Raw genomic sequence first — 22166 nt, 5'->3', positions numbered from 1 at the left:
CCAGTGTGAATGCCTGCCCAACTCCACCTCACAGCCTAACCTCACCTTCTCCCACCTGAGCTGCCCACCCATCCAGGCCCAATGCAGCTCCCACTTCTCCCCATCTGCCCAGCCATCTGCCCTCCCTCCTCTCGGCTCCTAGCATAACCAAGACATCATTCATGTTTGTTTATTCATCCATCCTGTTGGTCTAACTACCTTCCTACCTACCTATCTACCTACATGTCCTATCCTCCCCTGAGACAAAATGTTTCCCAAGGGTCAGAGTGAAGACCAACCAAGGAAAAGTGTAGGTCGGTTAGGGATCCCAGCTGGCTTTGCATAATTTTTTACATCATAGAGAACGAATGTTTGTCATTCTAAACCACACTAGCATGGTAACAGCCACAGAAGGAGAAAAAGGATGAGAATAAAAGCAGCACGCAATACTCCAAGATGGGGAGGAAGATCTCACCTACCAGGAGGAAGAAACACCCGAGGAGACCTGGGGGCTGATGTTAAGAATTTGGACTGAAAAGGAACACATGTGTAAATGTTGCAAATATCTGCTATTTGCCTAAAAGAAAAGGGATGTGTTCTGTCTCTACCCAGACAGGTACGGGGCTCAAGAGCCACCCTGAGATCCCATCCCAGCTGTCTCGTACTTTCCTGGATGGTTGGGGCCGTCACGTTCCCTCTCTGAGCCTCAGTTTACTGACTGGCAAATGAGAACTAGGACCAGAAGTCACATTCTCAGAGGTGCCAGGTGACAACATTCAAGGCAAGGTGCAGGGTTAAGAGGACGGGAAGTTACCTTTCAGAAAATGAAACTTTTTCAAAAAGCTAGCTCCCACGAAAGAGTCACAGAGGTAGAGCAGGAGTCCACTAAACGTGAAGTCAGAGCAGCTGATGTTTAAAGAGTGGGGTCTGGAGCTCACGTAACACACAGAAATCTGAAAAAGAAGGACGCCAAGAGAAAACATCGTTTTCCATGAAATACTCAGCAACATCATGCAAGGGCTTTCCAGCCAACGAACACTAACTGCTTGGTCCAGCTCAAAGTTTTGGGGGCCAGAAACAATCATTTCGCGTGATTTGCAAATCTATGTCCTAAAAATCAATGCCAAGAGATTTACCCAGATTTATCCATTCGTGAATTCATTTGAGAGTCAGAAATGTTTTGGCATCAGAATTGCGTCTGATTCCTAACTTACGACATTGGGGCAAATGATTTAAATTCTCTGCAGCCTTTATGTCATCAACTGTAAAGTCAGGTAAATACCTGAGACGACGTAGTGGAGTTATAATTCCAAGTCCTGAATTCTAGAGCATCTGTTGGAGGAATTGCTCAGATTTATGGACTCGACAGCGCCCCCTCTGAAAGTTACCTGGGATCCCAGGTTAAGGTAGCAGTCGACCAACAGAACAGGGTGGCCGTGATTCTTCAGGGAGAGCGGGAAGAAGTGATGGCTGTGGTGCTGGAGAAACTTCTCTAGCAGGAGCTGTGCAGGGGCCGCGAGGAACGTGTGCTTGCTGTCCGGGGCGCAGATGTACTGGGCTGGCACGATGGTCATGGGGTTGTCAGACACCTGCATGGGGAAGTATGAGTGTCAGCCCCCCCCCAGCCACCCTGAGCAGAGAAGTCCTTCCCAAGGCTGCACGGGGCCGCAGCGTGGGTGGCCCCGTCACGGAACGCTGTCAGGGTAGTGCCGTGGGTTGAGAACACACATTCAACAGTAGAATTCTCTGTTAAGAAGAAACATTAGGTTTTATCAAAGTGGGATATGTGAAAACTGACCAATGTGATCAGTAAGAATTGTAGACATTGATCATTCCACACAGAAAACTGGCTGCCTGGCCTAGAAAGAAACAAGAGAACCGATGAACCTTGGGAACGCTTCCCCAAATCCAGGGATGTAAACCTCTCGGCATGGTCAACGCCCACCCCACCCCCAGAGCCTATCTACCGCCCGTCCACTCCCACTGCCCTTCCTCTTGCCTGCCCGCCATGGAGCCCATGGTCTCTGCCTCGGCCGCCGCCATATTTTCCCTGCTGTAGCCAGGGAGACATAAGAAAACTAACAAAGAAAATTAATGAAATCCTCTGCTGGACACCCTTCCACGATTCTCATCATTCCTAGAGGGAAGTCTAGGCTGTCCCCATGGCCGTTAAGTTCCTGCCTACGTCTCCAGCTCATCTCTGCCACGACCCCCACCTCCCCACTCCTGCCCCCTGGGCACTGCCACTCACTTCTCCCTGGGCCTGGGTACATCGCTCTTCTCATCCTCCAAGTCTCTGCTTTCCTGTCACCTCCTCAGGGACACACACAGACCCCCACCCCTACTGCCTAAGGCACACGTATCGCCCATGGGGTGCTTATCTTCACTCTGTTTTTATCTAACATCCGCCTCAGCTGCCAGGATAGGCACTCCTGAGTGAAGGGACTGGGTGTGCAGTGAACATTTAATGACTAAATAAACGAAAACAATTGAGTCATTTTATTCAGATGAAAGATTATCAAACATTACTAGCTTTCCTATAATCAATATGCAATGAAACCTAAAGGAAAAAATAAGATTATGCTCAAATGGGAATAAAGATAAAGTACCTAAGAGTTAAAAAATGTTACTGAGGGAACTAAAAAGAAAAACTTAGTTTTAAAAGCACATCAGGAAAAAAACAAGCACATCAGGCTCTTTGGTAGGAAAGCTTACTATGGTAAAGATCGGAATTCTCCCCGAATTAAGCTGTAAAGCTCACACAATTTCAACCAGAAATCTCAATGGAGTGGGGGAGAGATGGGGGTGGACTTAATTAAATGATTCCAAGTTCTTCTGGAAGTACAGACCTTTCACTTAAGTGTCTTGCTACCTTGCAAGAGCAATGAGAATGGACTTTCATTCCCAGAGAAAGCTTCACTCCCTGCAGACGGGAAAAGGCAGATGGGGGTGGAACTAGCATCTGAATTCAGACCTGGCCCAGCTCAGGGAGGGTAACCACCAAAGGAGTTAGCGGCGACCAGGAAGGACAGAGGCTGGAAGCAGCAGCTGGGATTAGAACGGGCTGATGTGATCAGGGAACGATTTGAGGCAGGTGGAGGTGAAAGGCAGGCAATGGGGCTCTAGCCCATGGATGGGAGCGACCTTCAGGCAGGGACATACCAGCTCTGCATCACCTCCTGGAAGACTCGGAGCTCAGGGTTTGCTGTGACTTCCCATCTGAAATTGCCCAGACCTGCCCAGCCAGCACCGGCACAAGCGGAGTATGTCTCTCCCCACCCAGAGGCTGGCTCGTGGACAGACAGCACAGCTATCAAGCTAGTGCCATTCAGACAGTACTTGGCCACGCGCTGTGCCAGGGGCCCAGGGAAGAGCATGCACCACGCCTACCCCCTGAGAGCTCTGTCCAGCAGCAAAGCCAGACAGGTGAGCACTGAGCGCAGTGATGGAGACGTGTGCGGGAACCATCAGGCAGAGCACAGGCGGGCAAGGATGCCCAGGAAGGTGGGTGGTGGATGTGTGCCGAGCAGACTCAACTGAAAACCTTTCCTCCCATGACCCAGAGGTCAAGCCCACACCCCTGACTCAAAGGCAGCCATGTGGCCTCCCCAGCAGCTCCCACCCTTGGTTTTCACACCACGCACAGCAGCCCAGCGGCGACCCACCTTGGACGTGATGTGGAAGGACCGGTGCCCGCCCACAGCAATCTGCTTCTTCATCACGCTGAAGCGGTTGAACCGGCAGAGCAGGAGGCCAGCACTCTGCACCCGCAGGTTGAAATCCACATCGTCACACAGGAACCTGCTCGGGACCAGAGGAGGGGCAGGTGGCACGGGACGCAGCTCACGCCCCCACCAGCACCACACACACGAGTGAGCGCCCCTGTACTGGGGGCTGAGGAGGGGGAGTTGGCTCGCTGCTGCCCCACACACCTTCCTGTAGGAGGCACAGGGGCAAAGCAAACAAGGAGAACAGGAGAAGCTGTGCTGTGCAGGCAGCAGGAATGGCAGGGTAAACCTCAGGCGTCAACTACAGACGGACTGCCATCTGTTGACCATACGCTCCATGCCAGGCACGGCGCAGGGACTTTACAAACACCCTTTCATCTATCTGTTAAAAAGAAAACAACACACCTGCCAGGGTAAAAAATTAGCCACTTTTGACAGCTGAGGAAAACAAGGCTGAGAGACGGTAAGTCAACCTGCCTAGAGCACAAAGCTGGTAAGTGGCAGAACGCAGATTCCTAGCAGGTAGGTCGGTCTGGCTCTGCAATCCACACTCCTACGTGGGCCATCTCAGGTGTTTGCCCACTGCCTGGCACACAGGGACACTTGACGAGCGATAGTGATTGAGTGAACACTTCTGTGGCTCAGTGCATAGAGAGTGACATATGGAAATTACTTTACAGTTTTCTTCAGTGCTAACGCTCCGAAAAAGCCATGTGTTCAGAGAGGGAGCCAAAAAAAGCAAGAGAAACACATAAACACAAAGTATAATGTAAGTCGCTAAATAAAGTACCATGTGAATTGATGAAGGAAGTTGAACGATCTTATGCAAAACTCCCTTCCAGGAAATTATACAAATACACACACACACACACACACACACACACACACACACACACACACGTGAGGGCTGAAAGCAGGGGCCAGGCCAACTGCCTGGGCAGGAAGCCTCTGGTTCCCTTGGCCCCGCAGGGCAGAGGAGCAGCAGCTACTCGCCAGGACTACAGCTGCCCCTCACGGGGGCGCTGGCCGTGGGCTGTGCCGACAGCCATAGTGGGGCTGGAGCTCACCGGTTCTGGTTGTACTGCACGTTCTGGGTCAGGTCCACATTCAGGACGATGAAGTCATGCACGTGGCAGCGGGAGAAGGGCTCGCGCACCTCACCAGTCCCGGTCTTGCTGGACCACTTCCGCATGCCGATCAGGGCGTAGTGGGTGATATTAGGGGATGCCTCGATGTGCTGCATGATGTACTTCAAAGAGACGTTCCTTTCTGACCAGGAAAATTCTCTGCTTGAAGGAGGGAGATTGACATCTCTCGGTTGACATGCAACAATGAGCAAGGCCCTCTGGACTAGACCAATCAGGACGCTGCTCTCCCCTCGGTGGGCAGGGCTGGTACAGCTGGAACCCATCACAACCACCACCGCCACAGAGAGCCAGGCACCAGACTATGCTCCTCAAATGTATTACCATTTGTCCTCACTGCAATCCTCTGACATAGGCACATCATCCCCATTTTACAGAGGGGGAAAAAGAAGCCCCAGGTAACTTGTCCTGTGTCACTCCACAGAGCTTGGATTTGAGGAGCTCTGTCCCCAAAGCCCACACTCTGCATCATGCCAAACCACCTTACGTTTCCAGTTTGCAGATCTGAAGGTAAAAGGTGGGAAAGAGTGAGGCTTTCTGCTGTGAATTCCAAATGAGAGGTTGGGAAGGAAGGGGGGCACATGTAAACACCTCCCACCCCCAGGACCGCGCTTGAGGTCTGTGAGGACAGAGAGGGAGAGCTGAAGAGTGACTCCAGGGCTAGGAGTCGGGGATGAGAGTTCTGTCCAGGAGGCCCAGGCAAGTCGCTCAACTTTTCTGGACCTCAGCTTTCTTTTCCCCACCTGAGGGGCTTAAGTTAAACTCTCTAAGGACCCCACTGGCTCTGCCATTCCAGGGCATTAGCTGCTGCTGCGGAATAAAATTCTCCATTCTCATCCCCATCTGGGCCCTCAGTCAAGCTTGTGCCCTCGGAAAAGTGACAGCGAGAATACTGAAAGCAAAGCAGATCGCTGTTTTCATAAGCCATGTGCCATCAACCTAATGTTGTCTCTCAAAAAACCAGCCCACACTAATGAGAAGTCATTCAGCAGCCCTCAGTGGAAACATCAATATGGCAAAATCACAAGGAAATATTGTGTGAATGACGCTCCATACAACTGTATCCACTGAGCCTTTGCTACACGGCGCTGCTCCATCGCCCACCTGCACCTGCAGGCAGCCCATGGCCACACCGCTCAAGACTGATGAATCCTCCCAACAAACCACTAGTGCCCCATTGAAAGGTATTTGTGCCCCTTTGAAAGATGAGGGAACAATAAGCCACAAAGAGTTAGTGCTCTCCCTACTGTCACACAGCAAATAAAAATAAAGCCGGGTGTTAGGAGCGAGGCTGGGGGGAGGGAGAACGGACTGGGAGTCAACAGGAGGGGGCTTCTGGGGTGCTGGTGGGGGCTCCTTTCTTCTTATGGGAGGTGGTTTCATGGGTGTGTTCAGTTTGTGAACATTTCTGTACATGTATTATATTTTCCTTTTTGTATGTATTTTATACTGGATATATTTTGTGTGATTTTCTGTATGTATTATACGTCAATAAAAACTTTCAACTCAAAGTGAAGGTAGGAGCGTGAGTGTGCCACATGCAGGGCTCTGTTCCCACTCGCCGTGCTTTCCAACAGGAGGTGCCCCCTCCCCCGTCTTCACAGGGTGGATGAGAGCACACCCCTCCTCTCTTACTCGTAGGCTCAGGAGGCACCTCACCTGCTCCTTTCCCCGCCACAGTCGATGTCCACCACGTTCCACATCACGCAGGAGTCGTCAGAGATGACGATGAAAGGCCAGATGTCCTGCGGCTTGATGCCCAGCTCCTCCTGCCGGCTCCGCTCCAGCTCCAGGTTGTGGTAAGACAGCTCCTTGATGAGGAAGTGTGCGGCACCTGGAACGGGCACGCCCACACAGGACAAAAGCCCCACTGAGAATGAGAATTGCTCATCGAGGCCCCACCGCCCCCAAACCGCCACCTCTGGGTAGCCCTGCTCTATATGGCTCGGCCACCCACTTGTGGCCGTTGATGCGGGACAGAAAATTCTAGGGGAGAAAACACTCTCCAGTTTGCACACACATTTGTTTGCTTATCCTTTGCTTTTCTAACATGAACGGAGAACGAGTCAAATCAATCACCAAACCTCGAAAAGAATATTCAAACACATCAAAAGTGCCTTAAGGGAGATGGGGAGGTTATCACTTTGTGAGGGGTATAAATGTCTAACTAGTATATTGTTTTGTACACCTGAAACTAATAATAAAAAAATTAATTTAAAAAAAAAGTCCCTTAAAAGTCCAAAAGCTTGATGACAAATGTTTAACTCTTTCATCGCTAGAGCATTCTCTCAAGTCTCCGTTCCCAAAAACTTAACCGAGTGGGCATGCTACAGGTCCCTACCAACTCCGGCGCTGTTGAAGATGCTTGGCAACACCAGCATGATGTGGTTGGGCCAGTATTTCTTATAAATAGCCATCTCGTACTCCTTGACGACCAGCACATGCAAATGGCTGGCACCGTCCATCGCATGGTACAGGTTAAAGAGTCCGTGTTCGTGACGGCCAGTTGTTGGGGTGAACGTCGGACTTTTTATATATTCATGACTCTGGAAAGTAGACGCATAAGGAGGGAAAGGGTAAACATAGCCTCAATTATTCCCCACCCTTTGAAATGTGACTTTGCAGCATCTTCCATCAAAAGACAGAGTCGATTTCCACACTCCTTGAATCCGGCTTAGCCTTGCAATTTGCTTTTACCGATAAAATGCCGTAAAAATGGTGGTGTGCCAGTTCTGAGCCCGGCTGCAAGAGGACTGACACATCCTGCCCTCTCTCAGAGCCCTCGCAGGAACAAGCCCGGCCTAGCTGTTGGAGGAGGACAGCCCACACGGAGCAGAGATGGGCACCCCACTGAGGCCATCCTAGCCCAGCCAGCCCCAGAGGACCCGGTAGCTAACCAGGTACAGGAGAGCACGCAGCCAAGCCCCTAACGACCCAGCTGAATGGAGCCCAAACTGCTAGCCCACAGAATCAGAAGCTACGTAAACGTTTGTTTGGGAATGGTTGCTTAAGCAACCCAAACTAACTGGCATATATCAATTACCCTCTCGTGTTAGCATCTACCCCTGTTCTGAGTACACACTGCTCCTGTATGACTTAAATACCCCAGTCACTTACCCATATTGCCTAGCTATTTATGCACTCAGGCTGGGAATTTTATGGAAAGAACTATGTTTTCTTCACCCTTTCCTCAACTATACGTTCCTCGGGCTGAGCTAAGTCTTCTGCTCCCTCTGAATTCCTCAAAGCACCAGCCACAAAGCTGTGAGACAGCTGGTGCTCAGAACCTGTTCCGATTGGAACAGGCTGGAAAAGGCAGGGATCCTTAATCGCTGCAACACCCAAGCCCAGCCCATGGGGTGGGAGACACCAAATCCCAAAGGCTTCTCTGGTACTTTACAAATGGTTTCAGTGCTGGGTAAGAGGCTGCTGGGTCTGAAAGGCTAGGTTCAACTCTGTGGATGTCTGGCCCTCTGGACAAGGAAAAGTAGCAGTTACACAAAGTTCCCAGTGACTGGGGCTGGTCGAAGAACAGACAGCGAGTTTGCTGAGACTGTCAGGCTGGCACCATCCAACCAAACGCCCCTGTGAGGACCGTGTCTGTAGGGATGGTGGTCACAGAGAGGATGGATTATTAATGATCTCCTCAAAAGAGAAAAATGATCCTTTAGAGACACATTGAAATGTTTATGGGAGAAGTGATACGATGTCTGAAATTCGCTTCCAAATAATACAGGAAGGCAGAAGACAAGAACAGATGGAACAAAACCGGCCATGAGTTACTAATTGCTGAAGTTGGGTAACGGGCCCTCAGAACTCATACTACTCTACTGCCATGGCCTCTTTAAATGTCCCGTAACACAGAGCATTAAAGAAAAGACATTGGAAGCGAGGAAAGTCCTCCTAGCACTTGTTACCTTCCAGGCACTGTGCTGGTTCCTCAAGTCAGTTACTCTAATAATTCTCCCCATGAGCTCCTGTAAGATTTATTATTGCCCAAGCTTACAGATGAGGAAACTCAGGCTCAGAGATAGTAAGTAGCAAGTCCAAATAATATAGCTAGTAAAGGGTAGAGCAAGGCTCAAACTTGACTCTAAGTGACCCCAAAGCCCTCCTGTCCCCCAGCTTCCTCCAAGTTCCATCACCATATTGGTCTCTCCTTCCCACCCCACATGCCTTTGACTCATCAGGCAACTATAGTCTCTGGTTCTCCAGCTCAGTGGTCAGTTGCAGCCACTGTGATTTGACCCACTGGACTCAAAGCCAGTACCTTGTCTGTGACGAGGGGCAGCCGCATGCTCTCCAGCTGGCCTCCAGGTTGGCTGAAGACAAAGTGGTGCTCCTTGGACTTGGGGATGATGAAATGGAGCTGGATTTCCTCTCCTAGCATGGAGTAAGAGAAGGCAAAGGCGTGCAGGGTGGACTCATAGAGCTGAGGTGCAAGGGGAGAGGACAGAGCTCGTCATCAGAGGCCGGTGCTCCTTCCAAGAAGAACCCAGGCCCATCACGGCTGTGCCTACACACAGGTCACTGCCACCTCTGCCCCACGGCACGAGAAACCCACCGGTTGGTACCCGTACAAAGTGTGGACGCCAGGTCTTGCTACTGGAGGACACACCCACCCAGCTAGAGCCTGCTCCGGTCCCTGATTCTGATCACACTTCACCCACGGCCGCCACTTCAGGTGCCAACCCCTCTGGATTTGCCCAGGAGAGGTAGGTTATCTACTAAAGCATTCATGCTGTAGATCACATTTCTCATTCTAATAAATGTGTTTTTCTATCCTACATAACTACACGTGTAGCAGCACATTACTAAAACAATAAGAATTGCACACACTTATACACTTCTATCTCACTTACTATGTCCAGCACCTTTCTGTCCCCTTTGTGGTACAGTTAACAAGCGTATGAAGAAGGCACTGCCACCATCCCCACTTTATGGATGTGGACACTGGTATCCAGAAACCTTGGGCTCACTCCTGTCCTCAAGTCTAGCCTCACCTCTAGTCACCTCGTCTGAAGAGCCCCCCTACGGCATATCTGTGCCAGCCTGGCTCCACTTAAATTATGTGATGCTCCTTCAGGCCTCAGCTCAGGTACCCAGAGAGGGGCCTTCCCTGACCCCTCGCCCTTCCGGCTATGGAATGACTGAGGCCTGGAGAGGGTGGACGCAGGCCAGGACACGCCGGCTTTGGACTCCTTCTCTAGAACCGCAAAGCCCTTTGGGAGCTGAGATGAGGGAGACATAGATTTTGACCTGGGAGGCAGCACAGAGAGACACAACTGAGGTAACTTCATAAAAAGGGTCCAGGGAGCCTTGAGAGTTGGGGGAAAGAGGACAGAATGAGCAGAGGCACTGGAATGCTAGCAGGGAGCTAGTGCACACCCCTCAGCTCTCCTCCTGTGGCCAGATGTCCGCCCCCTGCAGCCGTGGCCCCCAGACCTGAGTGCAGACCAGGCGTGTCCGGCCAGAGCACAAGACCACCTCCTCCTTCTTTCATGTTCCATCCTGCTCTTCATTCACTGGCGACATTTACTGAAGCGACCAGAGACTGAAACCCCAAGTCCCCTTTAGTTCTCTAAATTTCAAAATCAAGAAAATGTTTTCACTTAAATTTTTCTCTGCCTGAAAGAAAAATGATCTTCAAGGGTTGGAAAAAATGTCAGCAGAGTTTATCTGAAGCAAATTAGATTTCTGATGATTTTTAATCCTTTTAAAAAAATCATTCATATGTATTTCTAATTTTGTCCACAATAAAATTGCATGGTTTTTAAAAATTAGTGCTAAAAGAAGACTGTGATACTTCACTGGTAGCCAAGTTCAAGGCCTGGCCAACTTGGGAAAATCAGAGCCACTGTCTTCTGCTCCCTCTGCAAAAGGGACAGATGGACCAGCCAGCTCTGGCCACCTCAGGCCTTTCTGGAAGCAGCCGAGGACAAGTGCTCTCCTGCACACCTGTTTCCCGACCAGGTGTCTGACTGACTCGCACCTTTCCCTTGCTTGGGTCTGAAAGAAAAAGAAATGCTAGGTATAAAATCCTAGCCTCTATTTGTTTCTACATTTCCAGCCTCACAGGCCCTCTGGAAACCTCCTTGGGTCTATTAAGAGACTATTCCAACATAGCTTTGCCCACATCAGGCCCCTCCTTCGAATTCCTGCTGAAAAGTCCACATTTGCCCCACAGCACACAGGTCTTTTGTGGTCTGGCCTCTGCCCACCTTCCCAGCTTCCTCTCCTGGGACCTCCCACCACTAGCACTTTATGCTCCTGCAATTCCTGACGAAAACCACTTCTAAGTCCCCCAGAGACCCCAGCTCTCCCCTGGTGCACATGCTGTTGCCTCTCCTTCTACTTGCCTTGGCCCCTTGGCAAAGTCTTATTGATTCTTCAGAATCCTCTCCTCTGCTCCAGCCCGACAGTATCTTCAGTTATAAAATGGGGATAACACTATTGCCTCATGGGGTTTCAGTGAGAATCAAAAAAGAAACTAGACAGGACAGTTTCCTTGAACAGATTACAGGTGTGGCTTGAATACAAACCTTCCCCGGGTGACCAGCCAGAGCCTGGGACAGCCAGAGCCCTGGGCCAGTAGCCTTATCCATTTAGCCACTGTCCAGGGCAAGTGACATTGTCTACCACATAAAAAGGTGGGGAAGTACTGAGATATAAAAAGTGCCTAGCACGTTGCCTGGCACATAGTAGGTGATCAGTAAATGCAAACTCTTCTCCTTATCTACATAATTTCTATGTTTCAACCCTACTGCTCTTGCCGGCTTTACATTGTTCTGAAGTTTTGCTCAGTCCCTAGACTGATGAGTCGTGAGTATGAGAACAGAGTTCATTCATCTCTGGGTCTGTGTCTGGTACACAATAAGCACTCAGGATGTGCCTGCTGCACTGAACTTTTCAAATCGCTAAGACTTAAAGAAAAGCAAGACATGTGCAGTCAGTGAACGTGCCTCTCATAAATGTGAAACCGGCTCATCACTGCTCTGTAGTGCCAGCGGTCATCTCACAGGTTATTGAAGGGATCTGAGGATGCAAGTAGACCAGGAAGCAAGGGCTTCCAGAACGTTCCATCTCCCACTCCGGAAGGAAAACATAAAGATAGAACAGGGAAACAATAGCGTTGGCCAAGGTGAAACACGCGGCAGAGAGCTGCCGGGAGCGCCCAGAGGGCTTGGCACGCGGGACGTGCGCCCGGCGCCCTGCCGCCTACCTGGTAGCGCGGGTGGAAGCCCATGTACTGGTGGCACTGCTCACAGTGGTGGTACGTGTTGTACGCCGCGTACTTGGACAGCCGCATTCGCGCCGTCTGACGCCGCGTGTACAGGTCCTCTGGCTTCCGGGAGGTCCCTCTGTCTGCAGGAAAGCCCCAGCGTTACAGAGCAGTGGGAGGCAGAACAAATGTCCTCTCCCCTGTCTACTCAAACGGAAACGACCGGAAAGGCCGTCACAGGAGTTTGTGGGATCGCCTCTAGCTGCCTGGGCCCTCGGGTGACTCAGCGGGGCAGAAGCGATAGTCTCAGTGGGATAAGTAATGGGCTGTTCACACGGCGGCATCTGACTCACGGGCCCATCTGTAAGTTTTATCAACACACAGTCAAGGATTTGCTACATGACAGTGTAAATCCATTGCTGGTGTAATATGCAAATACTGTAATGCAGATGAATTGTCCCCATTTTTTCAGGTGACTTGGCAGCATTAAGATTTTAGCACCACTTTCATTAGAGACTAGCCTTTGTGAAGGACCCTGCAGTGAAAGTGATCTGTTCTGAGACCCATAAGGATACAATTATCGTTTGAAATGGAAACTGCTAAGCACTTTCCTCGCACATTGCATTCACCAGACTTCCCTAGTCAGCATTTATAATCACACTGGCCACTGACAGTCTATGTTTGCTGATGGTGACCCTGAAACACTGCAGGGTCATAATACTGTGAAAGTCAGTGGTCCCTGAAGGAGGAGGGAGAAAACGAGGCCAAGGGAGGAGAGGGAAATACATGCCTGTTGTTACCCCAATCCCAGGTCATAAATAAAGATCCATGTCTTTTATCCCCTATTAACCGGGACCTTCAGAATATTCTGACCATGACAAACACCACGACTGTCCTTGTTATTCTCAGCACCTGCTGTGCAGCAAGTCTCCTTCCTTCATGGGTTTCATGAAGAGCCCTTCCTTGTCCTCTTCCAGTGCGGTGGTGACCTGAGCTCTCTCCTGGGCACCGCTGGTTAATTCACCACCACCAGGTAATCAAGGCCATCACTAACAAAACTTGGCTGTTCCTGTAGGAGGCTAGTCCCATGCACTTTGGAAGAAGATTACACAGGACATTTAAACGTCTGACCTTCACTCTTTATAGCCTGATGGTGTGAACAAATCAGGCTGGCATCCTCATACTTGGGGTCGTGAATAATGTAGTCAAAAGGCAACGTCTTGAAGAGCTCCAGGTCCGGCCAGGGGTCACTGAGCTGGAGGTAATGCCACTCTGATTCTTCTCTGAGGTCTACAAGATTGGGAGAAACACAGATATGTGACAAAACAGCAAGTGACAATGATTTATTTTAAGCGTGCACAAGTATTACTGAGTCTGTGGGTTACTAGGGGAACACCACTGGATCTTGAAGGCTCTTGGCACGTAGCCCATTTTCAGAATTGTTCTACAGAGGCATTCATATCAACCTCTATCCAGAGGAACAGCCTTATACTGTTTCCTATGAGATGGATTTGTTCTTCTGACCCTCACACTAACTTCAATCCTCCCAGCATACCTACCCCTCCCCCATGTGCTCTGTGCTTCTCCCCAGCACCATCCCCCAAATATACCACTCTGGTTCCCACCACCAGTGGAACCTAATGGAATTCTCTTTCTTGCTCTTCTATGTAAATGCTACCCAGCCAACATGGCCCAGTTCCTATCACTGCATCTCTGGAAAGCCTCTTCTAAGTGCTCAAGCCCACTGCTCTCTCCTTCCGGATGCCAACACCACTCGTGGCGCAAAGCACATTTTTACATTTGCCACATTGTCACCTTACATTATGATTGGTGTGGTCTATGCTGCTCACTAAACGCTTTTTGGTCAAAACGTAAAAAAAATCTAGTTGATCCAACCCCAATTATATAACACGTTGATTATACAGAGGGTGCCAAAGACATGTATACACATTTTAAGAAAGGAAAAAACTATATTAAAATTGTGATACTCGAAATATATCAATAACAAAAGGTGAATACAAGTCATGTTTGACTTCAGCAATTATACGAGGTGCTCAAAGTGGTTACCATCAGCGTAATTTTAATACAGTTTTTTCCTTTCTTAAAATGTGTATGCATTTTTTTGGCACCCTCTGTATATTACACACATATACACATCTATCTACAGGCATTTATCTTTCTTTCTATATTATATACATGGGCAGAATACATGTTCATAAGAAGGAGAAGAAAGAAGAAGGAAAGGAATGTTTATTGTGTATTTCTAGGTGCTCAGTGTTTCCTATGTGTAACATAATTTAATCTTCACAACACCCTGTAAAACAGGAATTATCCAGTTTTTACCAAAGAGAAAACCCGCAATAAGAGAGCATTTAAGAAAACGGGCTTTGAAATTTAAAAAATTGGGTTCAAATTCAGTCTTTATCATTGGCGTGTGCCAGAAAGTGAGGAGACAGAAACTCAACGGGCCTGTTTTCATCTGAAATACAGTTAATTTTCATCTGAAATATAATCCCAAACTGTTAGGGGAAACCAAAGAAAACTCAGAGCTGGAAGAGCCTCTCTCCTTCAAAGGAAAGACCAAGGGCTGGGTGGGCTTCCTTGGTTCCAAATTTTCTCCAAAATTCAAGCACAGTCAAGTGCATCTGAAGAAGTGCTGTGTATGAACATGGCAGGATTTCCCTCTTTATTAAGGTTGCCTAATATTCAATTGTATGTACATACTGCATTGTCTTTACCCATTCATCTGCTGGTGGGCATTTATACCTCCAGGGACAACACATGGTTGTTGGCATATCTCGGCAATTGAGAATAATGCTGCAGTGAACATGGAAACCGTGAGGTGATGGATATGTTAAGTAGCTTGATTGTGGTGCTTATTTCATAGTGTACATGTGTATCAAGTTGTACACCTTAAATGTATACCCCCCAAAAGTGCTGTTTAGACGCCGGGCAGCCTACTGGTTCCCGTTCTTTACAATACAGACAGGACTCCTTAACAAATTTTAATTCCCCAAACAACAAGTGTATTTACCAGACCAAGCTTACGCGCCACTGGGACGCCCCTATGAAGAGGAAATGGAGGCGGTGCTCTACAGTTAGCATAAAATAGCTATTCGGAGTCTTACCTCAATCAGGGTAAATTCTGTTCCGGGAACAAGGAGAAAAGGCTGTTCCCCACATACCATCTATTGCCATTTTGCCCCAGGATATTGACCTGTATGCCAGTTGCCTGAGCGGGGAACCTCCCCTGATGGATAACTCTGCTTTCTAGAGGCAGCAATCAAATCCAGGTCAGTGCCAGCTCTGCCACTGCCCAGCTGGGCTCCTGAGCATGTTACTTACCAAGGAAATGGATACAATCTGTCCCATACCAGGAATAACAACATCTACCTCGAGTGCTGTGCAGAAAATTCAATGCGGTCATTTATGTAGATTACCTAGCACAGTACTTGACACATGGGGGTACTCAGTCAAGAGTAGTTATTTTTAGTATGGTGATTTTATCCCACAAATGCCTCCCAGGCACTCTCCTGACATTGAGCAAAACAACCACAAGGGAAAGATCAGAGCACCCCACAAGGCCCTTGGGGTGAGTCTGATTGTCAGCCTGAGAATTCCATCTAGAAAGTAAAAGACACAAGTCACTTGAGAAGTTGGTTCCAAGCCCCAGGGTCACCAGTGGAGAACTCACTGATATTGATCTCTTCCTCATCGTAAACATCCACTTCCGTCAGCCGAATGAGCATTCTGGACAAAATACTGAGGAACTGCAGGTAGGCGCCTGTCTTCCCGATCTGTGAAGACATTGAAATCGCGGCCAAATGTCAGGATGCCCGGCCTACGTGCTGGCCCTGGCTGGGGCACCTGGCATGCCACAGCATCTACCTCTTTTAGACATCTCACCTAATTAAAATCAGAGCCTGGAGAGGGAATGTGGTCTAAAGAAACGTGGCAGGCGGACAGATGGGCAGCCACAAGCAGGACACCTGCCTGCTTATAAGTCAAAGTAAATGGTCTCGTTTTAACTGTCCACATTTTTTAAGCTGTTAGAAATCAGACTTTATCATAAGCTGAAGACAGTTTGCTTCAAAAAAAGTACACTGCCAATATAAAACAATTTCTTAAGAGTCTTGTATAAATTGCAACCCGCTGTTCTTATATTATTCAACATGTCTACAGTAAGATAACAAAATTCATTGTGCAAGACATAAAAAGTTGGCATCTCCTTTCTCTCCTCCTAAGTCCAGGAAAAGAAAGAAAGTGATTTTTCTCTTCTTCCTTCTCTTTCTCATAGCGTCAGAGATTTCCCTCTCTGTCAGCCCAGCACCAGGACAGTATACTATTGGTTATAGGTTTATTTTGGTCACAATTGGCTAAATGGGTGCCTGTCAGTTACCCTAGAACCCTTCCCTCCCGTTACTCTAGAAATGTACCTTCCAAGTTCTTACCTCAATGCCTGGTTCCCAGTAAGTACTCAAAAAATATTGATGAATGGAAATAACTTAAAAAAAATATGAAAAAAAAAATGAAAAAAAAAAAAATGAAAAAAAAAATAATAAAATAAAAAAAATTAAAAAAAAAAAATATGAAACAACCAGCAGAAGCTTCAGACAAAATATTTGCAATGCATATAACAGACAAAGGATTAAAACCCATAACCTCTAAAGACCTCCTACAAAGCAAAAGGAAAAAGTGAAATGGCCGAAAGGAGAAAGAAACCAGAAAAATCACTGTACAAGAAGTACTAATGACCAATAAATAAAAAAAAGTATATTCAACCTTACTGATAATACTACCATAAAATATTATTTTCCCCCTATCAAATAGGCAAAATTTTTAAAAATTGATAACACCTAGTAATGTGAGGGTATGGAGAAACTGGAATTCACTTTTTCAAAACATTTTTGTTTTTTCATATTTTAAAAATAATTACAAAAAGCAGTATATGCTCACTTAAAAGTTCAAGAAATATAGATCAATAACGAAGTAGAATATTCACAAATCCCACTCCCCTTCCCAAATAACAATTTAGTGGCTATTCTGTTAGGGATTTTTTTAAAGGCATTTCCACACACAGAGACACACACACACACTGGTTGTTTTTCCTAATTGATATTACCCTACGTATACATTATTCTGCAACTTTTTTAAAAATTTCAATATCTTAGAGAAATTTTGGTGCCAGTCTATAGAGATCTCTCTCAAATTTTCTAAGGTTCAATGGCATGATCCAGTTGTACCCAAATTTATTCAACTAACCTTGACCGATGGAATTTAAGTTGTTTCCAGTTTGTTTTTCACTATCGCAAACAGTACTAAAATGAGCATTCTTGTACACATTTTTGTAGGTTTGCATTTCTGGGGATAGATTCCTGAAAATGAACATGCTCAGTGCAAAGGTAGCACATCTCGAATTGTGACAGTGACGTACTGATGATGGGGACAGTGGTGACACTGCATGCTTTCCACGGTCAGGTCATATTCTAGGTGCCCTATCATTATTCTCTGGTTTAATGCTCTCATCTACGACATGGGTCCTATTGCTTTCCTCATTCTCAGATGAGGACCCTGGTGCACGGGAAGGCCGGGACCCACCCAGGGTATCAGGTGATGTTTGAGTCATAATTCGACCCCAGGCAGCCCGCTCCAGGGCCCGCCTTCCACCTCTGCACTGTTTGGGCAAAGCCCCTCCTAAGACCATACCAACCAACAATCCTCCTCACGAACCCACACTAGACACTCAGCAGATTTTTGCCACTTGACAGGTGAAATGGCCTTTCGTTGTCAGGGAAACACAATGAGTTGGGGTAGAGTTGGGATGCTGACAGCAGTCCTGCCTCCCTGTTATGTTTCACCAAAATCTTTTAGTGTTAGAGCCAGTAAATCACACAGACTGGCTGTGAGGACGAAACGAAATAACGTGGGAAATGCAGAATCGCAGTCTGAAGAATCGAGGGGTACCGTAGAGAACCCTTCCACCCCTCATATCACACAAACGAAGGGGCTGAGGTGAGAGGACAGAAATCACCCAGCCAAGGGTGGCAGGCAGGTCCCAACCTCCGTCCACGTGGGGGGCCATCAGAGAAGATTCTGCCATGGGACTGGCAAGACGAATAAGGGGCCACTGTCCGTGCTAAACCTGCCCTCTGGCCTGAGCACCAGAACCCCCACGGAGTCCAGGCCAGGGCACAACACACCCACCTGAGGGGGCCCGCTGAGCAGCAGCCTGCGCGGGTGGAAGCTGTCCACTCGGCCCTCGGCACGGTTGCCATAATCCATGTGGCTGGGCCGCGGCACTGTCCACTGCCGGTAGTACAGGGACTGCTCTGTGGACGTCATGGTCTTGCTGAGCAGGGGCCGGAAGGAGCTGGCCCACATGACCGAGTGGGAGGGCAGGAGTGAGGCAGCCTTGGGCAGGCCGCTGCTGTCAGTGGAGGTGACCATGTCATACACCAGCTTGGGCAGGAAGACAACGGGTGGTTGCTGGCAGGCTTTGGTCATGGAGCAGTGGGAAGCCTGCAGGACGAGCGTGCCAGCAGCGGGCACCGTGGATGAGGAAGACGAGCCAGAGGAGGAGAGCTGGGAGGACGACGAGGTGACCGACACTTGGACGCTCTTCTGGCTGGTCCTGAGGCCAGAGTCAGGCTGGGGGGCCAGCCCAGGGCTGTGCCTGTTGACTACCGCTGGACCCTGGCTCGCTCGGAGCCTCTGTTTGTCACCAGGGGCCCTGCCCTCCTCTGAAGGGCTGCAGGGCTGCGAGGTTCTGGCCTGTTCCCCCTGCGAGGGCCCCCCAGGCTGAGCAGAGAACTCACCACAGAGCGCAGAGCCTGGGGAGAGAGGAATGAGTTAGTCGTGCCCCAGAAAAGACCCGTCCTAAAACGTGACGCACGCCTGTTTCTGCAGCACAAACTACCTTTACTTGACAATTACTGGGAATTTTTGTCAACAAAATTCCCCCTCTGGTTAGATATAAACTCTTCTGTCCTATGACAAACCCAGGATCTGCTGTGCACAGAGAACTGGTGACACTTATATGGTATGACTTTGCCCCCCACCCCAAGGCCCGGCACACTGCCTCAAAGCCCTCTCCTCTTCTGCCCTAATCTGTTCCAGAACCTCTCCCCTTCGGCGCTCACCCTACGCTCATGCTTATGGGCAGGTTGTTTCCTTTCTGTCACTCTTGCTGCTCAAGTCTCACATCTGCACCAGCACGGTGGTGGCAGCAAAACTCACAGGACTCAGTCAGCTTTCCTCTAATGCTCTCATCACTTAGCTTTAGGAGAATTCAAGATAGGAAATGCAGCACGCACAGCAGCTACTTGAGTATGGAGTTTCTTTTGCTCCTCCCCACGCAGACCACGTTGAGAGCCAAGGAGAGTGTGGGTCACCTGAACACACAGGAGCAGCACCCTAGCCCCCATCTTTTATATGGGGGTATATACACCTGAGGCTCCCTAGAAAGCAGGGCCAACAGGACGCTGTACCTCTCCTTTAGCTCTGTTGTTTCCCAGGATACAAGAGAGGCTGCTTCTCAGGCAGGCCCGATGCCCCTTTTCCCTTCCCCTTGGCAAGGCTTCCTGCCACCCTGCACACGTGGTTCAGCCTGCACTCCACTGACCACACCTCAGGCAGCCTCCCCTCTGGACACGAGCTCCCCAGAGGGCTGCCCTACTCAACACTGCAGTCTGTGTCAGCACAGATGTCAAGGTCACAGCTCTATCTCCTGCGTTCACCTGTGAGGGAGACCCTGCCCACCTGGCTCACTGTTACCATGGGCTGCTTGAGGAGGGGGAAGGTAGAAAGGAAACCAAAGCTGCCCGCAGGCCAAATCCCCTACTGTGCTCTGCAGGACACCCCCCACTGCACAAACTCTCAGCCACACCCTGACCCCAGCCAGGCCCCCACCTGCACCCTGATACCCCGCAGGGCCACTCACTGAGCCCAAGGACACCTGCACCTTCATGCCCTGAGCTTCCTTTGCCTGTGACGTTTCCACCCCCCCATATGCTCTCCTCCCCCCAATACCCTCTCTTCCAAGTCCCTGTCAAATGTCAGCTGCTCTCTGAGACCTGCAGTGACCAACCCCTCCCCCAAAACCCCCCACCTGAGATAAAATTCATTACTTCTTTATATCCGTAACCATAACCCTCCTCGTGTGAATACATGTGCCCAAAAAACACTGCATCCCTATTGCAACATAACATGGTTTATGAGGAACCATGAATTCCCTGGGAGCTGGTCCATATCTTATCTGTCTTCAATGCCAGGATTCAGACATAAAGTAGATTCTGGATAAATGAGTCTGATATTGTTTCATGTGTGTGGGTCCTGATGGCTCCCAGAGACCAAGGCGTCCCTGAGGGCACAGACTTGGGGCATTTTACCCACGTTCCCTGCTCCCTCCAACAAGTGCAGTCCAGCTCCTGGGGTCCGTGAGCCCTGCTGCCCCTGATGCTTCCCCCTCAGTGAAGTCTTCTGGGTCTACTTCTCTCTGCCCTCAGACTCCATGGCAACACCTCATTCAGCCTCTCTCCTGCTGATTCCCCAAACCTGGGGAGCCCTGAGGAGGACGGCCCTCTGCCACCACCATCTTCCCCCGGGAAAGGAGGCACTGAACCTCGCTGTCCGGCCAAACTTCTCACATTTCCAGACCTAGTCCTGAAAAACGGTTACTATCTAGAAAATCCAGTTCTTCAAAGATTCCCTTCTCTTTCCAGTTCCGGGTGAAATAAAGGATCTCTGTTCATTCTCTGAAATCTCAAGAAAACGGTCCAGCTGTGGGCTCTTTCCCACCTGCAGACTTACTGGATGCCTTAGAGGAGAGGGGTGAGGATGTTGAGTCGTGGGAGCAGGGCCTTTCCCTCTTCACGGGGCTCTTCTTCTCCGACGTGGAGCCTGTTTCAAAACACACGCACTGAAAATGCCTCATAATCATTGGCATTATGTTCGCCCAGCACTTTACAGTTTACAAAGTGTGTTCACACCTGTCATCTCTCCCCACCCATCCATCCATCTGCCATCTTCCAGGTGCTCCCCTCTGACAGAGCACTGACAGGACAGGGTAAAATGCTGGGTGGGCTAGCGAGGCCCTCCCAGCTCAGTGGGGGCTCCCGCCCGTGAGCTGCAGCTGTAAGGTGGTGTAAGGAGCGCAGAGAGATGGGGGCCTGGGAGCCCAGAGGCCAGGCTTCCACCCAGCACAGGAGGGCAGGGTCAGAAAATTCTCTGGAGCTGACCCTGACCTGAGCCCCGAAGGGCCAGCGGGGTTCCCAGGTGAAGCACAGCAGAGAGGGAACTCAAAGCCGTGGGGAAAGCGTCTGAGGGGCCCAGAGGTGACAAGAGCAGAGCACAGCCAGGGACCCACTCAAGTTGGGCATGGCCAGGAGCATGGGGTACAGTGGGGTGGGGCTGGAGAGTTGAGAGGAGAGAATGGTAAAGCTAAACAGGTGGGGTGTGGAATGCCAGCGGTGTGGGTCACCCACGGGCAGCAGGGAGGTTGAGGCATTTTAATGTCAGGGTCCCATTCAGTTTGTGACAGAGTGCTACAGTGCCAAGGAAGTCTGTCAGGCAGCTCTTTCAATCGCTGTTCTACAGCGAAGCACTTTGAGGCTAGGACAGGTGACACGATCTGTCCAACGTCACACAGGTAGCAGATGGAGGAGGAAGAGGAGTCAGTCGTCTGACGCTACTTCCATCTCTGCACTACATCACACCCCACACACACTTCGCATTTTGGTATTAACAGCTTTTCGTTTCTTCTCACTATGCTCTTGACTGCAACCAAATGTCTCACACTGCTCTGATTTACACATCCTATTAAAAATATGATGTTGGATTTTCAAGTCTGCAAATGAACTGGCCTGTTTTCATAAATCAAAATAATGGACACATATTGTCAAGTTGATTCACATAGAGGCAATAAGCCAGTGAATCTTTTACCGGGCAGTAATTCCACCAACAAGCAGAACAAAGTATGAACTTGAACCCTAAGAAATCTCCGTTTTTCTTCTTATTCATTAAGAATCCTAGAGCTGGGAAGAACTTACTGGGATTTTCATTTTTATACCATCAAAAAAAGGGGGGGAAAAAGCA

The 22166-nt window shown here is 49.3% G+C and overlaps 1 protein-coding gene across 4 annotated transcripts in view; it reads right to left on the bottom strand.

Annotated features, from left to right (window-relative positions):
- The window catches only part of GREB1 (growth regulating estrogen receptor binding 1), a 77993-nt gene that overhangs the window by 2027 nt on the left and 53800 nt on the right, over positions 1 to 22166 (bottom strand). For 2 of the 4 annotated variants that reach the window (XM_074331693.1, XM_074331694.1), the window contains exons 21-32: positions 20871 to 20972; positions 18279 to 18904; positions 15769 to 15871; positions 13206 to 13364; positions 12075 to 12217; positions 9123 to 9284; positions 7194 to 7398; positions 6512 to 6686; positions 4775 to 4996; positions 3645 to 3780; positions 1368 to 1568; positions 794 to 932 (exon numbers count right to left, since the gene is read on the bottom strand). In XM_074331693.1, coding sequence (XP_074187794.1) covers positions 794 to 932; positions 1368 to 1568; positions 3645 to 3780; positions 4775 to 4996; positions 6512 to 6686; positions 7194 to 7398; positions 9123 to 9284; positions 12075 to 12217; positions 13206 to 13364; positions 15769 to 15871; positions 18279 to 18904; positions 20871 to 20972 — 2373 coding nt within the window. The remainder of the gene's footprint in view (positions 1 to 793; positions 933 to 1367; positions 1569 to 3644; positions 3781 to 4774; positions 4997 to 6511; positions 6687 to 7193; positions 7399 to 9122; positions 9285 to 12074; positions 12218 to 13205; positions 13365 to 15768; positions 15872 to 18278; positions 18905 to 20870; positions 20973 to 22166) is intronic. The other 2 variants (XM_074331695.1, XM_019750957.2) reach the window with 2 other exon arrangements.

The sequence above is a fragment of the Rhinolophus sinicus genome, linkage group LG05, assembly GCF_036562045.2.
Source record: "Rhinolophus sinicus isolate RSC01 linkage group LG05, ASM3656204v1, whole genome shotgun sequence".
NCBI lineage: Eukaryota > Metazoa > Chordata > Mammalia > Chiroptera > Rhinolophidae > Rhinolophus > Rhinolophus sinicus.
This window is presented reverse-complemented; position numbering and strand designations above follow the sequence as displayed.